The sequence below is a fragment of the Ambystoma mexicanum genome, chromosome 10 (assembly GCF_040938575.1).
Source record: "Ambystoma mexicanum isolate Mex_15411 chromosome 10, UKY_AmexF1_1, whole genome shotgun sequence".
Lineage (NCBI taxonomy): Eukaryota > Metazoa > Chordata > Amphibia > Caudata > Ambystomatidae > Ambystoma > Ambystoma mexicanum.
The window spans coordinates 1,647,038,976-1,647,062,549 of record NC_090932.1 but is presented as its reverse complement, the minus strand read 5'-3'; the positions used below and the strand labels follow the sequence as shown (position 1 = coordinate 1,647,062,549).

At 48.1% G+C, this 23,574-nt stretch overlaps 1 protein-coding gene across 6 annotated transcripts in view; it reads left to right on the top strand.

Annotated features, from left to right (window-relative positions):
* EP400 (E1A binding protein p400) overlaps positions 1-23,574 on the top strand; it is a 1,542,855-nt gene that overhangs the window by 1,132,982 nt on the left and 386,299 nt on the right. For all 6 annotated transcript variants that reach the window (XM_069620067.1, XM_069620064.1, XM_069620063.1 and 3 more), the window contains one exon: positions 9,677-9,811. In XM_069620067.1, the coding sequence (XP_069476168.1) occupies positions 9,677-9,811 (135 nt within the window). The remainder of the gene's footprint in view (positions 1-9,676; positions 9,812-23,574) is intronic.

Genomic DNA, 23,574 nt, shown 5'->3' with positions numbered 1-23,574 from the left:
TAGGTATCGAGGTAGGAGGGGGAACGACACTTGATCTCCTTATATGCAGATGACTTGCTGCTGTACTTGAGGCACCCAGAGGAAAATCTCCAGTACATCCTGGAAGTGATGGAGGGATATGTGGGGTTGTCTGGTATAGCGGTGAAACCTCAAAAATCCAGTATTTTCCCGCTAGGCAGTTATAAGGGAATCCCTGTGGGACGGTTGCCGGTGTTACAAACACCATGGGCGGTTAGTACTTTAAGGTATCTTGGGATAGATGTGTACCACACAGTGGAAGAGGAGCACAGGCACAATACCGTGGTAGCCTTTGAGAAAATCGAGAAGTGTATACAATTCTGGGTGAAGGGACAGGGGGCGGGGGCAATGCTTAAGATGGTGGTCCTACCTAGGCTCCTACAATATTTTGGGAATATTCCATACCTGATACCCAAGAGTTTCTTCACTAAATTGAACAGCATGTGTAGGGATTTCCTGTGGCATGGTACCTGGAAGAGGGTGGCACTATGTAAACTGCAGAATTTTTAGGAAAGAGGGGGGATAAAACTGCCTAATTATGAGGTTTATTATGTAGCGAGCCAGCTACAATATGTTGCCAAATGGCTCTCAGGCGAACAGACCCCAGAATCCCGGATGTTTGGACAGGATTGTGCCCCGTTTTATTTAAGAGATGATCTGGCTGCCCAAGACAGAAATGGAAGAGCGCCCTAAAATGATGCTGGGGTGGAAGATGTGGCGCCGGGCATGCCAGATGATGGGAAACCCATTCCCATTCTCCCCGCAGGTACCAGTAGTTGCACTGGCAGGGGGAGATACGCAGTTGAGGATGATAATCAGGAACCACTGGGAGTCGGTGGGATTAGCAACGATGGGAGATATCTGGCGAGAGGGGACCATCATAAATTTTGAGGTGCTGGGGGAGGAAACAGGGCTACACATGGGCCAGTATATTACATATCACAGAATGGTGCAGAGAATTAGAAGAACATGGCCCGAAATGGTACTGGAAGAGAAACCAGATGCTAGCATAGATACAATTTATGATATAACGGAGGGGGGGGCACAAGATCTCTAGACTGTACGAGATGATGTCCAAGGTTGGGAAAGAATTAACACAACTAAGACAAGACTGGGAAGCGGAAGTAGGAACCTCAGTAGAGGACGGGATGTGGGAACGTGCCCTGGGGTACCACAAGAAGGTGTCAAGAAATGCGAGACTAAAACAGATACAACTATATATCACGCATAGGGCATATATGACACCCCAGAGGATATCTAGGTTTGAAAATGCTGGAAGACGAGCATGTCCCAAATGCGACGAAGAAAAGGCTGGCATAGTATACGTTTTGGTCATGCCCAGTAATTGAGCGCTTCTGGGGTGAAGTAGCACAGAAACTGTCGGAAAAGGGGTTCACAATTGTTATTGATACAGCTTCGGCATGCTTGCTGGGGGGGTTCCCTAGATCGCAGAAACTTAAGCATGTAAGTAAATTGAAAGACCTAGCATATGTGCTTGCAAAAAGGATTGCCATGGGATGGAAGACATGTCATAGGCCACGGGTGGAGGTGTGGTGGAAGGAGTTGCAGAAATGGGCAAAGGCAGAAACCATGGTATGGCAAGAGGCGAGCAATGTAGGGGGAGAGGAGGAGGCAGGAACCCTGAAGGCATGGAGATCATTAATAGCGGAAATGTTTGGAACGACACAGGATCTGACAGAATCCATGGAATGTGAGACCCCAACACGCGAGGCAGATAGAGAGTGTGGAATAAATAGGCCCGTAAGGGAGGGTGGGACAAGTTCAGCAGTGACCAAAATCAAGCAAGGAACAATTGAGTTGTTGATATTTGCACTGCTTGTTTGGTTTGTATTGTTTTCGGTTGAATAAATCAATTAAATTGTTTTAAAAAAAAAAAGTAAGACGCACGACGCCCGTAGCCTCAGTTCCGTTTTTTCCACGAACGTGTTCGCTTCGGAGATCTCAGCCCGCCTCGACTCTTTGGAGTTTCTGTTCTTTAGGTTCTTCGAACCTGTTTGTTTGTGAAGTTTAAGTCCTTCGAGATGTCTACCTCTTCTTCCACCCCGCGTCCGGGCTTCAAGAAGTGCGGGGACTGCGGGTCCAAGATGTCGGTGACGGACTCGCACAACGCCTGCCTCTGGTGCCTCAGGGAGGCCCATGACACGGATGATTGTGTCGACTGCCAGTGTCTTACGTCCAAAGCCTTGACGAGGTCCACAGGGCTTTCGACAGACGATTCGAGGGGCGAGACTCCGCATCGTCGTCGGAAGTCCAGTGGGTCTCAGCCTCGGAGTGGGCCCCGCCACTCCTCTGCCTCTTCGAGGCACTCCCGGAAGCGCCGTCATCAGTCGCCTTCCCCGTCCTCATCCGAGGACTCCACCCGTCGGCGGGTCGCTTATCCCACCAAGCATGCGACGCCGGAGGAATGGGCTTCCTTCGGTAAGAAAATGCTAGCGATTCTCGAATCGCAGGGCACTGGTCCGTCCGCGCCTCTGAGTGGGGTTGGACATGATCGGACTAGAGACACCGTTCGTACGCCTTTGGGCTCGGGTGGTCGGCACGATTCACGGGAGCGGTCCCGCTCGGAGAATCGTTCTAGTCATGCCCAATACAGGTCCCAGTCCTCGACGCACTCGAGACCGTGTGAGCCTGTGATGTCTTCGAGGAAGACGTCGGCGCCCAGGATGTTGAGGGACAAGCTCGGGGCTCCGCCCTTGAGGCCTGTGTCGACGCCACGTTCGACGCCGATTCACTCAACGCCTTTCGAGGCTGTTTCGACAGGGATACCCCGGGGCACAGTGGAACCCCCTAGAAAGGCTCTGGCAAAGGTCAAGCATGGCTTTGTTCCCCATTCTGTGCCCACTTTCCGCCATCTTGAGTACATTTCGGAGGTGGCTGAGGGCTCTGATGATGGCAAGGTTCCTGATACAGTGCCAGATGAGATTCTCTCGGGACATAGCAAGATTGAGGACCTGCGTCAGTCCCTGCACGACGCCAGTGGTCTGGACACCCCTCCAAAGGTGGAGTTTTGTAGGACTGAGCCTGGCACCCATGCCGACTCTTCGTACCGGTGCCTTATGTCTAGGGTCACCGAGTACTTGGGGTGGTCTGCTCCCCCAGGGGATTTTCTTCAGGATGACCTCACGGATATCCTCGACCAAGGTCCACCAACTGACCCGGTACTGCCGTTCCATATGGCTCTACAGAGGAGGGTGGCGGTGGCTTGGACTGCTCCGGACAGTCTCCCGGCAGTGGGCAAGTCTTTGCCACGAAAATAACACCCAGCCAGTAGCGACCCCTGCTACTTCACCAAGCACCCCACTCCGGAGAGTTTGGTGGTGCAGGCAGCTACGGCCCCAGCAAAGCAGGCGTCGTATCCTACCCATCCCTCCTGATAGGGAAGACAAGCGTTTTGATGGTTGGGCGAAGAAAGTGTTTTCTTCAGGGGGTATGGCTCTTCAGGCGGCCAACTCCGTATGTGCCTTGTCACATTTCACGCACACTCTGTGGAACTGTTTCCTTAGCGGCTGAACATATTCCCGAAGGGGACGAACGGGTTGTTTTTCTTGCTATGGTCCAGGATGGCAAGGACGCCATGTGTGAGGCCGTTCAGTCAGGTTTGGACATGGCAGATTGTGTCAGCCGGTCCATGGCGGCGAGCACCGTAATACGCAGGTTTGCGTGGTTGCGGAAGTCGGGGTTTGCTCCTGATGTGCAGGCCCGACTCCTCAACATGCCCTTTGACTGTGAACATCTTTTTGGCAGCAAGGCTGACGAGAGCCTTGAGAGGTTGCAGACCTCCAAAGCTGCAGCAAAGTCGTTGGGCGCTGCAGTTCGCCAAACTCTGCCTTTTCGTCCTAGGGGACAGCAATGGAGGAGAGGTTCCTTTCGTTATTACTCATCCTTTGGTAAAGCGAGAGGAGGTTCCAGTCAAAGGGGCAACCGTAGGAGTGCCAGAGGTGGAAAACAGGGTACTTGAGGTGTCAAGGCCGCTCGGGCAGTTGCCTCTTTGCCCTCCGGTAACGCCGCAGCCGCTTCAGCTCAGTCATGAGGCCATGTCCCATGGTTCGTCGGCTGTGGGAAGGCTGGCGCAGCATCTTGTCGAATGGCGTGCCATTACTTCAGATGTGTGGGTTCTGGAGATCATAGCCCACGGCTACTGTCTTCCCTTTCAGCAGAGGCCTCACGACAATCCACCGGGCAATCTCTCGTTGCAGAGTCCGGATCCGATCCTTGTGCAGGAGGTTCAAGCCCTGCTGGAGAAAGGCGCCATAGAACTGGTGCCTGTAGCGGAGAGGAACAAGGGATGGTATTCCCCTTATTTTTTGATTTCCAAGAAAGACGGGGGATTGAGAACCATCATGGACTCGCGTGGTTTGAACAAATTCCTCAGGAAGGACAACTTCAGGACTGGTTTGTGTATCTCGACCTCAAGGACGCTTATTTTCATGTGCCGATCCATCCGAAGCACAAGTACCACCTGAGGTTCGCGGTTGGCGACTCGCACTTCCAGTTTTGGGTCCTGCTGTTCAGATTGACATCCGCCCAGAGGGTCTTCACCAAGCTCATGGTAGTGGTGGCAGCACATCTCAGGAAAGGGGGGGATTCACGTCTACCCCCTACCTGGACGATTGGTTGATCAGGGCGCGCTCTCCCGAGCAAGTCCTGGAACATCTGTCCGTCACCTCCAACTCCCTCCACAAGCTGGGCTTCTCCCTCAACTTAAAGAAGTCCCACTTGACGCCAACTCAAAGGCTCCAGTACATCAGAGCAGTGCTCGACACGTCCCTGGGGCAGTGTTTTCCTCCCCAGGTGAGGGCTCTTCACATTCAGCAGATGGTGCACTATTTTCAGCATGCCCAGAGTCTCCCAGCGTTCGAGTTCTTGAGATTGCTTGGCCTCATGGCATCCTGCATTCTTCTGGTGCCAGAGGCTAGGTTGCGGATGAGATCTTTGTAATGGGCACTCAAGCTCCAGTGGTCTCAGTCCTCTGGCAGGATCTCGGACCCTGTTCGGGTGCCGTCCTAGGTCCCCCAGGACCTTCTTTGGTGGGCCGTCAAAAGCAATCTGATGAAGGGGGCTCCAATTTGGCTACCCTGGCTGGTGGTGACGATCGTGATGGGCGCATCCCTCACGGGATGGGGAGCTCATGCCAACGAGTTGACAGTCAGCGGTCGTTGGTCTCCGTCGGAGTCCAGACTCCATATCAATCTGGTGGAGCTGAGGGCCGTCAGGCTTGTCCTGAAGGCTTTTCTGCCGACTGTGCGAAGAATGAATGTCCTGATCCTGACGGACAACACAGTGGCCATGCACTACCTCAACAAAAGGGGGGGGGGGCAGGATCACTTCCTCTGTTCAGGGAGGTGATGCAGCTCTGGTTCTGGGCAATCCAGCAGGAAGTTTCGATCTCGGCAATTCATCTGGCCGGAGACGAAAACGAGACGGCGGACGCTCTGAGCAGGCAGAGCGCGATCTCTCACGAGTGGGAGTTGGCTCCGGAGATTCTCCTGGAGATCTTTGCCCTTTGGGGGAGGCAAAGAGATCCTCAAGTGGATCTCTTTGCCTCCAGTGTCAACCGGAAGAGCGAAAGCTTCTACTCGCGGGAATTTCCTCCAAGAGGAGCCTTGGGAGACGCGTTCGTGGTGGAGTGGTCATTCCCACTGCTGTATGCATTTCCTCCAGTCCCCGTCATCCCGCAAGTGCTGCGGAGGTTACGAAGGTTCGGTCCCCAGATGATCCTCATTGCTCCGGCATGGGCCCGGAGGACGTGGTACCCGGACCTTCTCGACTTGTCCATCTGTCCTCCACGTCGTCTTCCCTACTGAGACGATCTGCTCTCACAGGAGGGGGGGGGGGGAAGGGTCAGGTTCTCCATCCAGAGGTCAGATCCCTCAACCTTCACGCTTGGTTTCTGAAAGGTTGAGGTATAAGGATTGGGACCTCCCTGAAGACGTGATGGAGGTGTTGCTTTCGGCCAGACGGCCCGCAACAAAGTCCCTGTACTGTTGCCGTTGGAAAAAGTTCTGCGACAGGTGCAGGGTTAAGAATGTGGATCCGTTTTCTTGTGGCATTCCTGTGGTTCTGTCTTTTTTGCTTCCTTTAGCCTACAGGGGCTTGCAAGTGGGTACCGTTAAAGGTTATCTGGCGGCGTTGTCCATATTTAAGCGCTCGTCTGAAGAGTGTTCTTATTTTAAAATTCCTTTAATTTCTCAGTTTCTAAAAGGGCTCACTAATGTGTTTCCTCCATCACCTTTCCAGGTGCCCGGTTGGGATTTGAACCTTGTCCTCAAGTTTCTGATGGGTGCTCCGTTTGAGCCTTTGCATTCGTGCCCTTTCAGACTGTTAACTCTTAAAACTGTATGTTTGGTTGCGGTCACTTCAGCTTGCAGTGAGTGTGAGTTACAGGCACTTTCAGTTAAGCCACCCTTCACTGTATTTCATAAGGACAGGGTTGTCCTAAGAGTTCGTCCTTCCTTTCTTCCAAAGGTGGTGTCGGAATTTCATTTAGGCCAGAAGGTTATTCTTCCGGCATTTTATCCTCCTCCGCATCCTGGTAAGGAAGAGGGGAGGCTCCATAGGCTTGATCCTAGGAGAGCTTTAAGTTTTATATTTCATGCATGTCCCGGGTCAGAGTGGACGATCAACTCTTCATTGGTTACGATGGAAAACGTTTGGGACAAGCTGTGACTAAGCAGACTTTGTCCCGCTGGATTATTCTGGCAATTTCTGAACGTTACCGCTTGGCGGGTAAGGACCCACCGGTCGGCTTGCGGGCCCATTCTACCAGGGGTATGGCTGCCTCTACTGCCCTACAGAGGGGTGTTCCTATTCGTAACATCTGTGATGCAGCCACCTGGGCTTCGGTCCATACTTTTGTACGTCGCTACTCCCTCAATTCTATCCGCGGGCAGGATCTGGCCTTTGGCAAGGCGGTCCTTTGCTCCGCAATTTGATTGGGCATTCTGAATTTCTGTATTCTAAATTATTTTCCCACCTCCTTGCGTTTGTACTGCTTTGGGAGTCTGTCATAGATATGAAATACGTCAGAGGACCCAATCCCCTCGAAGAATAAGTTACTCTCTTACCTGGTCTGGTAACATTCTTTCGATGGGATGGTCCGACGACATATTCCATATCGCTCCCTCCCTGACTTTCCCGCTACAGAATTTCTTATGCGATTGCAGCTTACATTTCCGCAAGGCTTTGTGTGATCAGACTGGCAGAAGACTGGTGCCACACGTTCTGGGAAAAAACTACAACTGAGGCTACGGGTGTCGTGCGTCCTACTGATAACATCCAGTGACGTTGGCGTTGAAGGAGGTCCTCGAGGGCGGCATATCGACATCATCGAAGCAGACGCCGAAAGATTTTCCGAAGCGGCACAGCTGTGGTGATTACTGTCATAGATATGGAATACATTGTCGGACCATCCCATCGAAAGAGCGTTACCAGGTAAGAGAGTAACTTGTTCTTCACTTTACTACTCTTGGTAACAGTAGTTCACCCAAGAGAAGGTGTTTAAACCTTAAGAGAAATCCAAAGAACGTCTCTGTGACACTGCACTGAAGGTGCTGTGTCACCATACAAAAGTGGATACCTATGGAGTTGCAGACTCCAAAAACAAAGAAAACTGAGTCCAAAAAAGGTCGGTCTCACTCCAGGATAAAAATGTAAAGTCGTAGAGTCCAGCAAAAGAGCTGGGGGTCTCTAAGGTTGAAGGGAATTGGCACATAAATGAGAATTCTCCCTAACAGGGTTTTCGGCAAGCCTGTGGGAGACTGCACCAGCCTTGTCCTCCTGGCAATAGTTAACCCAACCTTTGGTATAAGCATGTACTACACAAGTTGGTAGAGTGACTGAGCAGCCAGGCTTATCTCAAGACGAGTCAATGTGAGCTGTAAGGTTGTAAAAGAGTTTCACAGTGACAGTTATTCAAATAAACACTTGCACACAAGGTTTCTTGATTAAACAATGATTAATCTAACAGTCAGTTGAATAAGCCTTCTTCAGAATCCCACAAAAGAAAAAACAAACAAAGGGACCAAACCTGGTTTGGCTCGCAGAGTTAATCTAAAGAAGGACCTTTCCTACAAGAAATGGGGGAAAAAGACGATCGGGCCATTTGAACAAAATGGGCACCCATGGGTGTCTTACTACAGCTGCATTTGCAGCACGCTCTAAACGCACACAATGGTAAGAAAAAGTAAATTACTGCCACCAGCCATTAATTGTAGAAAGGGTAATATAAAAATGTTACATGAGAAACTAGACAAAGGGGATACATGGTAACCCCTCCAGCACCCTATTGTAAGATAGTGTGTGCTGGGTCTAGAAAGTAAAAAAAATATGAAGTCAATTTCACTTCACTGCTCTTGGAAACAGTAGTTTCACCAAGAGAATGTATTCAAACCTTTTGGTAATCTAAGACTTCCATGTGCCACTGCACTGAAAGTGCTGTCACAATGCAAAGATGATGCCTATGGAGTTTGTCAGACTCCAAAGTCAAAAGATAGAGTCCAAATCACAGAAAATGTACATGAGAGAGAGGGGACAAAGGTGTCACTCTCTCCAGGTTAGAAATTAAAAGTCCTAAAGTCAAGCAAAAAGTGCTGGTGGTCTCTAAGGTAGAAGGGAATTAACACATTTCTGAGAATTCTCCCTAACACAAGGTCTACCCACACTTTCACAAACTTCTAGTGTGAACAGGGATTGCAGGGATGGGTCGGCCAACGGGTGCTATACATCCTCTTTGAGGTGAGTCTGTTTCAGGGGTAAGTGTATTGCTTCCATGAGCCTTGCCACCTCCTGTGCTTGTCTATATGTACTACTGTATAATCTTATTCATGGTGATGTGAATCCATGCAAGACCCCATGCTGGAAAAGGAACAAGTTACTTACCTGTAACTCCTGTTATCCACCATGGGTCTGGCATGGATTCACATGCAAACTCTCCCTCCCCTCTCTGGCTTTACGTGCGCTACCAAATATGAAGATGTCCACCAGGGGTGGAGCTTAGGTAGAGTGTCTTTGTCTTGGGGCAGTATGACCCAGAGTACAGCGATTGGTTAGAGGAGACAAGCAATTTAAGTTCAAAGCTGAACTGCTTACTTTTTACCGAGGATTCCCGGCCTGACGGGTATTTTCATGAGCATGTGAATCCATGCGAGACCCATGTTGGAGATCAAGAGTTACATGCAAGTACCTTGTTCCATTCCACACCTCACCCCATTTCTTCACCCCCTTCTCCCAATCACTATTCCTTCCTCCCAATTTTAGAGTCAAAAGTGCCATTGTAAATACTTGGTCCCACTATATGTAGCCCTGCAAAGTTGCTTGGAACAATCTCTCCAAACCTTATGCACATGTTTATCTGTTTCCAAGTCTGTTTGCAAATCTTCAATCACAGTCCTCCTAACGCCCCCACCCCAACATCACTCCCTGGGCCATCGCCTCAGTGAAGGGCACTGTTAGCTTGCTTTATGGTTTGTGAGGCTAGTGTTGAACGGCAAAGTGGTACTCCGTTATTAGAGCGTGTATGTTCTTTGGTGCCTGTTGCACAGTATACAGGAGTGACTGTGATGCATATGATCACCACAGGGGAAATCATAGCCCTATGTCTGAATGTGTAAGAATGTGATGCTACTCTGTTTCCCTCTAGGAGGAGTTGAAGGCTGCGAAGAAGGCTTGGGAACTCCAGCATTACAAGGAGCTAAAGGAACTTAGGTCCGATATGCTGTGTGAGGAGGAGACAGAAGAGTTCTTTACGTATACCCGGGAGGATGCATACAACATGGTGAGTACAAGCTATTTTGTACCCTGTGTCAAAGCAATACACTAACCAAAACCAAAAAGTAGAATAGTTCTCCTAATAAAACAAGTGATGTGCTCCGCTTGCTTCTACTGACCTGCTTTTCTGATTGTTGAGTAAGAATTGATGTAGTAACTGTGCAAGACTACACAAGACCTATCTGCTTGGTATTAGGTAACCCACCTTTTGGTATAGGTCTGTACTACACAAGTTGGTAGTGTGACTGAGTAGCTAGGCCTATCTCAAGTGGGGTAAATGTGAGCTGTACAGATGAAATCTGTCAATACAAGTAACACTTACACTCAAGGTTTCAGTTATAAATTATTTACCATTAGCTTTAAATAGGTTTTCTTTAAAAAGGCAATTCTTTGTAATAGTTGAAGTAAACCAACAGGCAATACAGTTAGTGAATACTCATTGGAGATGCCAATACCTTTCTCCTACACCTTGAAGTGACTTCAATTACAAGGATAGTTTTGCATTAATATATAATATCGATATACTTTTCAGACTTTGAATTTCAGAAATTAAGGGTGAAGGAAAAAGAGAAAGGTTAGAACATATACGTACAATGTGAGAACACATGGAATCCTCCAATGAAGTCTAAGTAAGTCTTTCTCAGCAGAAAAAGTGTTCAACAAATGTCAACCTATTAGGGACAAGCAAATGCCAAAGTCAGTGGATTCAGAAAGGTGCCTTTAGGAAGCCAGGACAGCCAAAGTCATTTGGACAAAGTCAATTGTTCTGATGCACTTCTCATATAAAAGTATTTCACAAAAGTTAGATAGTTCACAAAGTCACTGTAGGCACAAAACTGTTAAGCCTGTGCAAAGGGAGTTGAAATCATCTCAAAGTTAAGCAGGTGCAAATCTCAAGTGATACTTTAGAATAGTAGTAAGGTAACACAAAGTAGTCGAAACCTCCGAAACAAGTATGCAAACGTTAGACCAACTTGTATAACTTTAGTTAAACCCTGCTTAAGATCCAACGCTCTTCTAGATGAGTCTTGGGAGAGTCAAGGGGGGCAGTGGGGGCCAGTGAACAACAGCTGAGGAAGGAAGGAAAGGCAGGTAAGCAGTAGACAAGGCAGAGTCTCTGAAGATTTTTTCAAGTTTACAGGTGAGTGTACAGGTTCAAGTTCCCAGGTTTACCCTTGTTTCCTTCGGTAAAGAGCACAAAGGATTGTGCACCCCAATGTAGCTCAATGTAGGCCTAGGAGTGGATGCAAGTAACCGCTTAACTGCAACCCTCCGAAGGGCAAGAACAACAAAGCAGGCCCTGGGTAAGTATTAGGGACTGAACAGTGTCTTGTATGTGAAGAAGCTTGTGCAGCAGCACGGTCCCCAAGGAGTGACAGCGGCAGACCCTGTTTCAGGATTCTTGGCCTTGGCGACTGAAGAAAAGAACTTGCAAGGGATCTGGTGGTTGCTTTCAAATAGTTGGAACGCCCAGCCGAAGATCTTTGCAGCACTCGCTCGTTGGTGCCTTTTTCAAAGTTCTGTTGAGACGGTTGTCGATGCAGCAGACTTTGCACTCATTCTTAGTCCTTGTATCCGCTGAGGGGACTTTCAGGAGCGGGATCCAGCCTGGACTGCAAAATGGCACAGTACCGCATTGGTGAATTGCGGGCCGTAGGGGTTGCATCGCTTTCAAGGAGGGCGCACAATGCAGTTCGTCTTGGGACTGGTTAAGCCCACCAGTCCAAGGGAGGAAGTAGTCCGGGCTGCCCTGTCGCACAAAAGTTGAGATCGGGACTGCAGCGGTTACTCAGACGGCTCTGGTGGTCGCTTTAAGTGGCTGCGGGCGTCGTCCTTCTTTGTCGGCTCTTCAGTTCCACTGGTAGACTGAGTTTCTGCTCCAGGATCCTCAACTTTTATGCAGGAAAACTGGCTGAGGCCACCAATCACCAGACTTGCATTCATTCATACTTTGGAGGGGGGGGCAGCGAGGTGGGAGGGGGGCTTGGGGGAGCGCTAGCCTCACGGTACCCGCCAAAAACAAAAGACCCATCAAGACCTCCCCCACCCAGGCAGATAGAAGAAGGCGCACGAAAGACCAAGTCATCAAGAACAGGGCTTACAAAATTACAGTCACCATTGTTGACAAATGGTGGCCCTTGTGACACTTACCTGTGCCAAATGTCCACAAACGTCGTGAAAAAAGGTACACTGCCACCAGCCTGTCAGATGACCTTTGAACAGTAACTAAAAGTTAGTGGAAAGCTAGAGAATGTTAACCCTCAGCACTCCACTTAAGGTGGGGAGTACTGATCTCGCAAAATAAAAAAACGCTTCGGACAAGTGTCCCCCTGTCCTGGTAACATGTTAGCACTGGTTAAATAAAAAGCAAAGCTCGAGGAGCTCCCTGTAACACTGTACAGAAAGTGCTTTGTGCTGCAATAATAAAATGTAGATGCCAGAAAAGATGGTGGAATGCATAACTCCATTAAAAGGTATCAAAAAGAGATAAAAAGGGTTCCCAGGGATGGAGTAAAAGAATGAGTGTGGAAAAAGGTTCCTCCTCACTCAGGAGAATCTGTCCAAAATCCAATGTTCCAGCAAACATGCTGCAGGACTCACAAAGTGGGGAGAATTTCCCTCAAAGGAAAATCTACCTAACAGATGGGGATGCAGTTGTTGGAATTGGGTCAAGCTAGGCAGAGATTCTGATCTCTGGTTTTGTGGCGGTTCCGACAGACTTACAGCTGGATGTTAGACTGGATTTCTACACTCTGGCCTGGTGGACAGATGTATAGGAGGCCAACCTAGTTAGTGAGCAGGGACACATCTGGGAGCTGTAGCCAAACCTGTCGAGGTAGCATGGATAGTTGTCAAGGCTTAGTCTCAGCAAGAGGTGAGCCTGGTCAATGATTCACAATGAGTCTACAAGGTAATTAAACAGGTATTTCACTCCAACAAGTTATAACAAATTCTGTATTTATGGCCAAACAAACACTATCAAAAGGACTATAAGCAAGTAATAAAATTGCACAACACTCGTAATAAAATACATATGTACAGCAACTGTAGCTACTGGAATAAAATCGCAACAGCCCCCATCCGACAATAATGAAAGGTAATGGTTAGATTTGCAATGGCAGTCCAAAAGTTTTCTACCCTAACTTTAGAAGTCCAACCCTTATTTGACTGGGTCCTTGTGCCCTGAAAATTCACAAAACTCGGTGAACAAGGGTCTTGTGGATGGGAAATCAATTCCGAAAGTCAGATAAGTATCTATTCTAGTAAATAAAACTGTACCCAGCTTTCGGATGACATTCGACAAAGTATTTCCAAAGCCAAACAAAGGTACATTTTAATGTTAAAGGATATTTGTACCGCGCACTGGTGGCTCTGAAAAGGGAAGGGGGGGTGAGTTGGTGGGAGTAAGCAGTAAAACTGCAGCAGAGCAGTGATATGCTGTTTGCAGCCTCAAAGCGGTTAACACCGGTCGCTGGGCTTGGGGTGTTTTCCGGTCGGTAGACGTGTGCTGCAGTGAGAGTCGGTGTGCTGTTTTTGTTGCGGTAGTTTGTGCAGTTTGTTGTGGTATAGGGTTTTGGTTGTGTTTTAGAGTTTGAGAGGTGTATGCAGAGGGATGAAATTGTTAGTGGGTTGGTTATTGGCATCGCTGTTTAGAAGTGATGTGCTAGATTTCCACATTCTTACGAAGTGTGGCACATGAATATCTCTGTATTTCTAGCTAGATCGGTACTGTCTAATATTCACAATCCTTTCTATATGTGATGCCAATAAAAATTACGCGACTGTATCAAAATGTGGCACTCGTCCACCTTCGGAAACCTCTATATGTGCAGCAAGATAGTGTTCACAATGCTATTGGAATTTGGGTTTTATGATTTCCGATGCGGTCTAGATGAGGCACTGGCTAACATTTGTTATTCTATCTAGATGTGGCACTGGGCGACAACCATAATCCTATCTAGTTGTGACACAGGCTATTCAGTCTTAACAAAGTGTGGCACATGCTAACATTCGCGATTCTGTCCAGTTCTGGCACTTGTCAACATTCACTATTCCATCTGAGTGTGGCATTTGCTAACCTTGATAATCCTGTCTAGATGTGACTCGGGCCAATGTTCCCGATTCCATCTAAGTGTGGCATATGCGATCATTCACAATTCCATCTAAGTGTGGGGTATGCTAACCTTCACATTTCTATCGAGATGCGATGCAGGCTAATGTTTGATTCCATCTAAGTGAGGCACATGCTAGTATTCACAAATTCAATGTAAGTGTGGCACATGCTGACATTCACGGACCTATCTAGATGCGACGCAGGCTAATGTTCACGTTTACATCTCAGGCGTGGCACATGCTAACATTCACAATTCCATGTGTTTCCTTTGGTTGTGCAGTCTGACAAACTCCATAGGCATCATCTTTTACATTGTCACACAGCACCTTCAGTGCAGTGGCACAGGGAAGTCTTTTTAGATTTCCCAAGGTTTAAATACCTCCTCTTGGATAAACTACTGTTTCCAAGAGCAGTAAAGTGAAATTGACTTTACTTACATTTGTAACTTTCTAGACCCAGCACACACTATCTTACAATAGGGTGCTGGAGGGGTTACCTAGCATCCCCTTTGTCTAGCTTCTCATGTAACAATTTTATGTTACCCTTTCCTCACTGAATGGCTGATGGCAGTGGTTTACTTTTCACTACTGTGGAATGCATTTAAAGCAAGCTGCGTTTGCAGTAAAGCACCCAAGGGTCCCATTTTTGTCAAAATGGCCCGGTCTTCTTTTTTCCAAATTTGTTTGTGGAAAGGTTCTTCTTGAGATTTAGTCTTCGCGCCAATCCAGGTATGGTCCCATTGTTCACTTTGCCTTTGGTGGGATTCATGAGTGAAGCCCGCCTCTGGGTCCAGGGTGGGCAGGAAGTGAGGGAGGTGCCCGAAACTCCCTGTGCTTAGTCTCCTAGGAGACCCAAATACGCGCTGTGAAGATTGGCCGGCTGACTATCCGGCAAGGACAGCTACCCTGTTGGGTGACTGACAACTAGGCTGAAATGAATAGGAGAGAACTGAATAAAAGGTGAGGCTTTTGGCTTAGAAGGCAGTCGACCACAGGACGAAGGAACCGAAGAACAACTTGAAGAGGGCGCCGGCTGCAACTCCTGGACCGTTGGTTTGCCGGTGAAGCCCTGCTGCTGTGCTGATACTCCGAATTTGTATCGACAGAGAAGCCCCTTCAAGGACGACTTCTCCCGTTGAGTTGGTGGGACCAATCAACTCCAAAGTAAGCCACCAGGACATTCTCTCAGAGCTGGTTGCATTTCCAGAGTTGTTGCTCGAAACCGAAATGCAAGGGAGAGTTTTTAAGTTGGCTAAGAGCTCCAGGAAGGTCCTCCGGACTCCCAGGCAGCAGGACTGACCGAGCTTGAGCTCCCGCAACAGAGTGCGGGACCCCAGAAGCAAGGATAGTCCATCTCGCCAGCCAGAAACTGCAGTGTTGTGATTTGCGGTAGTCCAGAGGAGCTGAAACACCGAAGTGCCACTTGTTGGAAAGATTGCCGGTTGCAAGCGGTGACTGTCCCATTGCAGAGCAAGAGTCCCCAGAAGGCCTCCCTCTTGTCCCCACAACTGAGGCCCAGGAACAGTGAAATCTGCAGAGCTGCACAGGAACAGAAGTCATCTGAGGCACTTTTTCTTCAATAGAAAAGTACTGTAAAGTCTGAGAGAACTTACCTCTCGTTATAGAGTTGCTTGCATCTTCTAATACTCACAGGTCTAATCCGCTTGTGGCCCTACATTTGATTATCTTTTCTTCAAAGACTTCTAAAACATTGTGCAAAGACTCTTCTTCTTAGCTAACGGAGGTGCTTCATCCTATATAAGACTTTTGCCCATTGACTTTGGCCTAGCCTGTTATACTGAATGACTCAGATTTGGGGATCCAAAAGTATTTGCCTGCTTAAGAATATTTGTGGTCTCTTGTTTGTTCTAATAACCTTTTCCTTTTACCAACTTCTAACAGTATTCTAAATGCAGACAGTAAGATATTAATGTCACCAGCACCCTAGCTGTTGAAGTCACCTGAGGGTGTAGGTTGTGTCTGTAGGCCAACCCAAAAGGGTCTTTACTGATTTAGAAACTAAAGGTGTACAGTTTTAAAGTGCATTTGTGTGTTGCTTTTATATTGCTCCCTTCTGAAGAGGGCTTATTCTAACTGACTGATACATTAATAATTGTTTATTCACGAAACCTTGTGTGTAAGTGTTTATTTGAAGACTTGTCACTGTCCATCTCTGTGTAACTCCCCTACAACTCACATGACCCCTCTTAAGATAAGCCTGGCTGTTCAGACAACCTGTGTAGTACAGACCTATACCAAAGGTTGGGTTCCTATTGCCAGTAGGTCAAGGGTACTGCATACAATCTTGCCTAACCGCACCAAACGGACATCGGGAATGGTTGGTCCAACCACTCCATGGTTCGAAGTACCACTGAAGGCTTTCTGGAGATCACCAGCCAGACAGGGCTCCACCGGGACTGCAGCAAAAGTTTTATTCTTTACTGTAAACAGCTCTTCTACTTTTTGCCACCATTTTCACCATTCCAGAACTGCTCTTTGTGAAGTTAAAGCACACTTCTCCACTGGATATCAGTTACAGCTTAACTGAAATCTGTTTCAACTGAATTGACTGTCATCCAGCATGGCTGTGACCCTTGAGAAATGTGTTGCACATTGCCCCCTTTCTTCCTACTCTGTCACTCACCGGAGTGACAGGTACACTACTTTTTTGGTACACTTCTCTCACTGGTCGCCGAGCCTTCTTAGGATGGTCCACAGGTCTTCCACGGTCTTCACAGCTGGGAAGGTTACTTGACTTCTCCAGGATCTCTGAGGCTTGACTGCAGGACTCCCCTTTCTATCCAGAAACTCAGGTGAGACAGAAACCCATCCCACCCAATGGAAGATCTGCCCCTAAAACACACCCCAGCAGTGGTCCATTCAGGACCAGTGATGGTGAAATTCATGCATACACTCTAGCCATACAGAAACCAGTTTGTGGATTGCGACCAGACGGCCCCAATCCACTTCCTGGGAACACACACATAGCCCTGCACTAGCCCTCGAAAACCAAGGTTTTCCTGGGCAGTGCATGAACATAAAAGGAATTTCCTGACCTGGCAAGGCAGGAAGGCCAACAATCAAAATGGCCAAAATCACAAGCAAAAACCTTGTGGCACTGCCATGTTAGGACACACGACACAATGCATAGTCAACTGTGGTAAGGCTAACAAAGTATTGAAAAGATAGTTAAAAAGTTACTGCTGTCACCCAGCTTGTCTTTAGGTACATGTAAAGTAACCAAAGCATCCCTTTGAGTGTAGTCTAGAGTCATGCAAAAGAAACCCCTTTGCACTGCATTTTAAAATGCATTGTGCCAGGTTAAATGGTTACCCAAAAAATACATGCAACAAGAAAAGGGAAACCTAGTTTCCCAGTACTCTTAACCTTAGGGGTTGGTCCATTTCCCCAAAACAATGAGCAAAAGTGCAGTGGAGTGAAGCGGAAGGCTTCCCTTCACTGGAAAAAATCAGGACAGAGTTAAAAAGCAATACTTGTTAGCCTTACTGTGTTAACTGCATTTAGCTACTAACTGTGGTTCGTGTCCTAACATGGCCGTGCCACAAGGTTTTTGTTTGTTCCTTGGTCATCCTGTCCTTTGGCCTTCTCCCTACCCTGCCAGGTCAGGAAATTCCTGTTAGGCAAGATTGTATGCAGTACCCTTTGGGTGCACTACAATAACCCTGACCACCTGGCAATAGGAACCCAACCTTTGGTATAAATCTGTACTACAGAGGTTGGTAGCGTGTTGAGCAGCCAGGCTTATCTCAAGAGGGGTCAATGTGAGCTGTAGGGGAATTTCACAGAGATTCACAGTGACAAGTATTCAAATAAACTCATGCACACAAGGTTTCTTGATTAAACAAATATTTAACAGTCAGTTTGAGTAAGCCTTCTTCAGAAAGGGCAATATAATAGTAACACACAAATACACTCCAAAATACACACTCTTAATACTTCTAAAAAGTACCCTTTTGGGATGGCACACATACCCTTCCTACACCCTCCGGTGACTTTAGTAACTAGGACAATGTGGACATAAATATACTACTGTTGGCATTTAGAATCGGACTTAAGAGTAGGTCAAAGAAAAAGGTTAATTAGAAAAAAACAAGAGCTCTCACCAATATTCTGAAGCAGGTAAGTACTATTGAAAAAACCCCAATGCAAAGTTTGTTAACCCCTGGAAGGTAGACCATACACAATGTCAGAGGGAAGAAGGGTCATTCAAGGAGCCAGGCTAAGCCGAGGTCAATTGGTCAAAAGTCTAGGTGAGCTGAAGCACTCCTCAGAGGTAGATTAAAGTCTTGCACAATGTTCACAGGTCTCAGCAGAGAACAAGGGAGGTTACACAACAAGAGGTAAGTTTTCTTAGACTGTACGAAGAAAAGGGCTTTGGCTGGCTTCTGTTCCTGTGCAGCTCTGCAGATACTGTGTTACTGGGCCTCAGTCGTGGGGACAAGAGGGAGGACGTCTGGAGGAGTCCTGCACTGCAACGGGACGATCAGTGACAGAAAAGGACCAACTACTATTCAGTGGCACTTTGTGGTTTCAGCTCCTTCGCGTCTAAGTAAATAGCAACACTGCTGACTCTTGGCTGTCGAGGTGGGCTTTCCTTGCATCTGGGGTCCAGCACTCTGTTGTGGCTCAAGCTCGGTCAGTCCTGCTTCCTGGGACTCCGAAGGTTCTTCCTGGATCTCTTGGCCAACTTAAAAGCAACGCACACTAACTGGTGTTCCTCTCCCTGGCTATCCGGTTCCAGCAGCAACTGCAGTGGACTTTCAACCAGCTCCGAGAGGATGTCCAGGTAGCATACTTTGGATTTGATTGGTCCCACCAACTCAAGGGGTCGAGGTGAATTCAGAGCTTCAGCACAGCAGCAGGGCTTCACCAGGCAAACCAACGGTCCAGGAGTTGCAGCAGGCGTCTCTTCCAAGTTCTTCAGATTCCTTCGTCCAGTGGTGGACTCTGCCTTGCAAGCCAAAAAGCCTTTCCTTTTATACAGGTTTCTCCCATTCATTTCAGCCTAGCTGTCAGTCACCCAGCAGGGTTGTTGTCCGTACTGGACAGCCAGCTGGCCAATCAACTAAGAGTGACCTCCTGTCTCCTAGGAGACTAAGCACAGGGTGTTTCGGGCACCTAGCTTCCTGCCCCTGCCAGACACCCTGGAGACAGAGGCGGGCTTCATTCGTGAATCCCGACAAAGGCAAAATGATCAAAGGGACCAAACCTGGTTTGGCGCACAGAGTAAATCTCAAGAAGGACCTTTCCACAAAGAAATGGTGAAAAAAGACTGGGGCCATTTTGACAAAAACGGCACCTTTCGGTGCTTTACTGCAGCTGCAAAAGCAGCCCGCGGTAAAGGCACACCACGGTAGTTATAAGTAAACTACTGCCACCAGCCATTCGGGGAAAGGGTAACAAAAATGTTACATGAGTAGCTCGACAAAGGGGATACTAAGTAACCCCTCCATCACCCTATTGTAAGATAATGTGTGCTGGGTCTAGAAAGTTACAATGTAAGTAAAGTAAATTTTACTTCACTGCTCTTGGAAACAGCAGTTTATCCAAGAAAAGGTTTTAAACCTTGGGGACATCTGCAAGACTTCCCTGTGTCACTGCACCGAAGGTGCTGTGTAACAGAATATAAACAATGATGCCTATGGAGTTTGTCAAACTCCACAACCATAAGAAAGAGTTCAAATCACATTTAAAATACATGAGTGTGTTGGAAAAAGGGTCTCACTCTCTCCAGGTTAGAAAATTAAAGTCCTAAAATCCAGCAAAGTTTCTGGGGGTCTCTAAGGTAGAGGGGAATTGGCACATTTCCGAGAATTCCCCCTAACAATTCCTTATATGGTAATGCACTTGCCTGGGAAAGGCTTGCTTTTCGCGGGCTAGTGCATAGCACATGAGTGGTGTCCCAGGAAGTGGGCTGGGACAGTCTGGTCCCAATCCACATACTGGCGCCTGAGAGTCTGGTGTGCCCGTTTGCCTGAAACCCACAGTGATGCCCGGTTGGACCACTGCTGGTGTGCATGTGCGGGGCAGAGGATCCCATTGGAGGGCTGAGTCGGATCACTCACCTGACTTTGGGATAAGAGGTTCCCAGGAGATCTGTAGAGGAGTCAAGTGTCTTGTAGCAGAAGACTGTAGAAGGCCAGTGGACGATCCCTGAAGAGGCCTGGCAACCCAGTCTGGCTGGAGTGCCGGGGGAGCCCTGTCTGGCTACTGATCTCTGAAGACCCTTATTGGTGCTTTAACCGGCGTATTCTGGTACCCAAGCGAGTTGGACCCTTTAGAAGTGTCCCTGGACCACCTAGTGGACTGACTTGCTCCAGATTAGGATACTGTGACAGAAGTGCTGTAGTTCCGAGTTTCGGCCCGGGACTCCAGAGGTATTCGGCCTGCACAATAATAGCTCCTCTTGCAAAATGTCAGCTCCCTAACATTGACGGGTCTTTAGATAGGCTTTCTTTAACCACAAAAATTGCAATGCCTGGTGTCTCCGTGCAATGGTGGCTGTCCGGGTAACCTGCTTCCCCGCGCCTGGCTGCGTGTCCTCAGTAGTGCAGCAGCGATGGTTCTTGCATTGCTCGTCTGAGAGGTTGCCCCAAGCTTCCATCCACGACCAGAACTCTTCTTGCACCCGCAGCTCCGGGGCATCAGCGACTGGAACCAAAGGCGGGAAAAAGTACGTCAGAGGACCCTCTGACGACCCATCAAGTCTGAAGAGAAACCAGAGTTTGGGTGGTAAGTTGTAGAAATACTTACCTGCCCCCCCTATCTCCACCCATGAAAAGTTGGCCTATTTTTTGAAACTTCTCCAGCATGGGGTCTGACATGATTCACATGCTCATGAATATTCCCCGTCAGACAGGGAATCCTCAGTAAAAGAAAGTTTCACTTTCACTTACAAACTGTATTTCTCCTTTAAACCAATCACTGACCTCTGGGTCATACTGCCCCCATCCAATGACAGTATTGGATTTGTTATTTTGTATAGCACTCTTTCCCCATTTGTATGGCCTCAATGCGCTTTGTGGTTGGAACACCCTCGGTGACCGCAGTCAATGCGTAGGAGGTTCTAAGTTTAGATTAAGAGATGCTTGTGTGCATTTTTGCCAGCTTAGCACTTAAGTGGCTGGCTAGGCTCCAGTAAGCAGCCCGGAGGTCAGGCATGTGGGTGGGCGCTGTTGGTGGTTTAGGATAGAGTGCTATTGCTCAGGATTCAATGTGTGCCCTGCTATACCAGATTGTCTTTTAGTTGGTAGTCGCTGTATGCTAGTGGCAGAGGTGTTGAGGTACGTCAGGGGTTTCAGTGTGGACGGCTATTTGCGCTGCTAGACTGGAATGGCATAGCCATAGCTGCATTCTATGGTGGATGGATGGATGGCCATGCCTGTGGCCTGTGTCCTCGGACGTGGTGTAAGGCATATGTACCGCATGCTTTGATATATTTCGGCTGCAGCGTTCTTTTTCTTTGTCCAACGTGGACGGGAGGCAAGGTCTCTGGTGCAGCCTGAGCAAAGGGTACTAAAGTAGGAAGTAAGGCACTTTAGAATCTGGATTTTGGGATGAGGGAGGGTAACAATGAATGGTTGAATGCAGTGGCACATGGATTTGGGAACATATGGGTGGATAGAGAGACCTTACTGGGGTACAGCAGTAGACACTAAATAGACTGGCATATTTGTAGGCAATCGTATACAGTAGCACCTGTGTTTGAGACACCTGCATAATGGGAGAAAAACGCCTAAATGGGTCTTTCCATCTGGCACAAGCTTACAAAAACAAGACTAAATAGGAGGTAGGGATATCTGGCACAATCTGGCTAAATGCTATTGGAGACAGGAGATCTGGCACAGTCAGGCGAAATGCTATTAGAGACAGGACATCTGGCACAGTCAGGCTGAATACGAGGTATGGCTCTCTGGCACAATCAGGCTAAATAGTAGCTATAGCTATCTGCCACAGTCAGGCTAAATGCTGTTGGAGACAGGAGCTGTGATAGTGTCAGACAGCCTAATGGGGGTACAGTGATTGCTAGTCACTATGTTCAGACCTAATCTTCACAATTCTGTCTAGATGTGATGCAATGCTAGTCTTCACAATTCGGTCTAGATGTGACGCAAGCTAGTATCAGTTGTCTGGATGTGACGCAATGCTAATCTTCACAAGGACAGAATGTGAATGCCTAAATTGAAGGCAAACACCTAGATTTGATGTATTTGAATAGATGGAGAACGACTAAGTATGGTGCACAACAGTGAATGACACCACTGAGCGTTTGTTACACAGCCGTGAAGGGGTATTCTTTACTAGCTGGGTGATTTTGGTATTCTTATGTTGTGTAGGTAATAAGAGAGGCTGGGCTTTTTGGAATAGTGATTGCTGTACTCCCCGCCGCAACCACACTTATCTTGTCAGTCGCTGCTGGTTGATGGGTGACTACTGGCTTCTCAGGCGAATATGGGAAAACACGTTCTGGAGCTGCTTCTTTGGGAGCTGCCCTTTGCCGAAGGGGCTGTCCTAGGGGGTATGGTTAAGAACCTAACTCCTGGAGGGAAACAGCCAATCATGGACACTGGGCAGGGGAGAGGTCACACAGGTGGGGCAGAGAAATGGGGGGAAAAAGTCCAGAAGGCAGGTAGAAATGGCTACCGGGAACAAAGGCGGATACACACCTAACTGTTCCAACCATTTGCAAGGGAGGAGGGTGGGGACAGGAAGAAAGCCATAAACAAAGGACTACACCCCAGGGATTGCACACTCTAGATGCAGGCCAGCTAATAAAAACGGTGTGGTAAGCCACAGAAATGCAAGAGCAACCCACCAGTATAGCACAAACTAGTAAAATTAAAATAGCAAAAAACACACCCCTCCACCAGGAGCACATGAAACAGCCCGAAAACGGATTACAATCAATGTACAACTACTCACTGAGCATCAACCAGCACCTAAGGCTGCTTTCCAAGTTGTTTCCTTAAAGGAACCATCGAGATTGCAGTCCAGAAGGCAAGTGGAAATGGCTGCCAGGAACAGGGGCAGAGACACACCCGACTGTTCCAACCAATTTCCGCGGGGAGGGTGGGGACAGGAAAAAAGCCAGAAACAAAGTCCTCTCCCTATGCCCCTCCCCTAGCAGCCTTCTTCAGATTTGGTAAACATGTAAAATGGCAGCATTACCAAGAAGAGCCACAGAGGGGATGGAGTGAGGGTTTGCATGTGAATCCATGCCAGACCCATGCTGGAGAACATAATTACAGGTAAGTAACCCGTTCCTTCTCCAGCATGGGGTCTGGCATGGATTAACATGCTCACGAATAACTAATACATAGCAGTAGAACATTACACAACCACGAGAGGTGGCAAGACCCAACAGAAGCAATCACCTCTTACCTCTGGAATAGACTCACCTCAAGTGAACAGGTTGCATAGCACTGATTGGCCTACTCTGGAATTCTCCCTGGAATCACTGTCGATGCAGTAGATTTTTGTGAAGGTGTGCATGGACCTCCACGTAGCCGCCCTGCAAATGTCCAGCAGTGGCACACCAGACAGGAACGACGTCGTTGCAGCGATCGCTCTGGTGGAGTCTGCTCTCGGACGGCCGGGCAGAGGTCGATTTGCCAACCGATGACGGTGCATGATGCA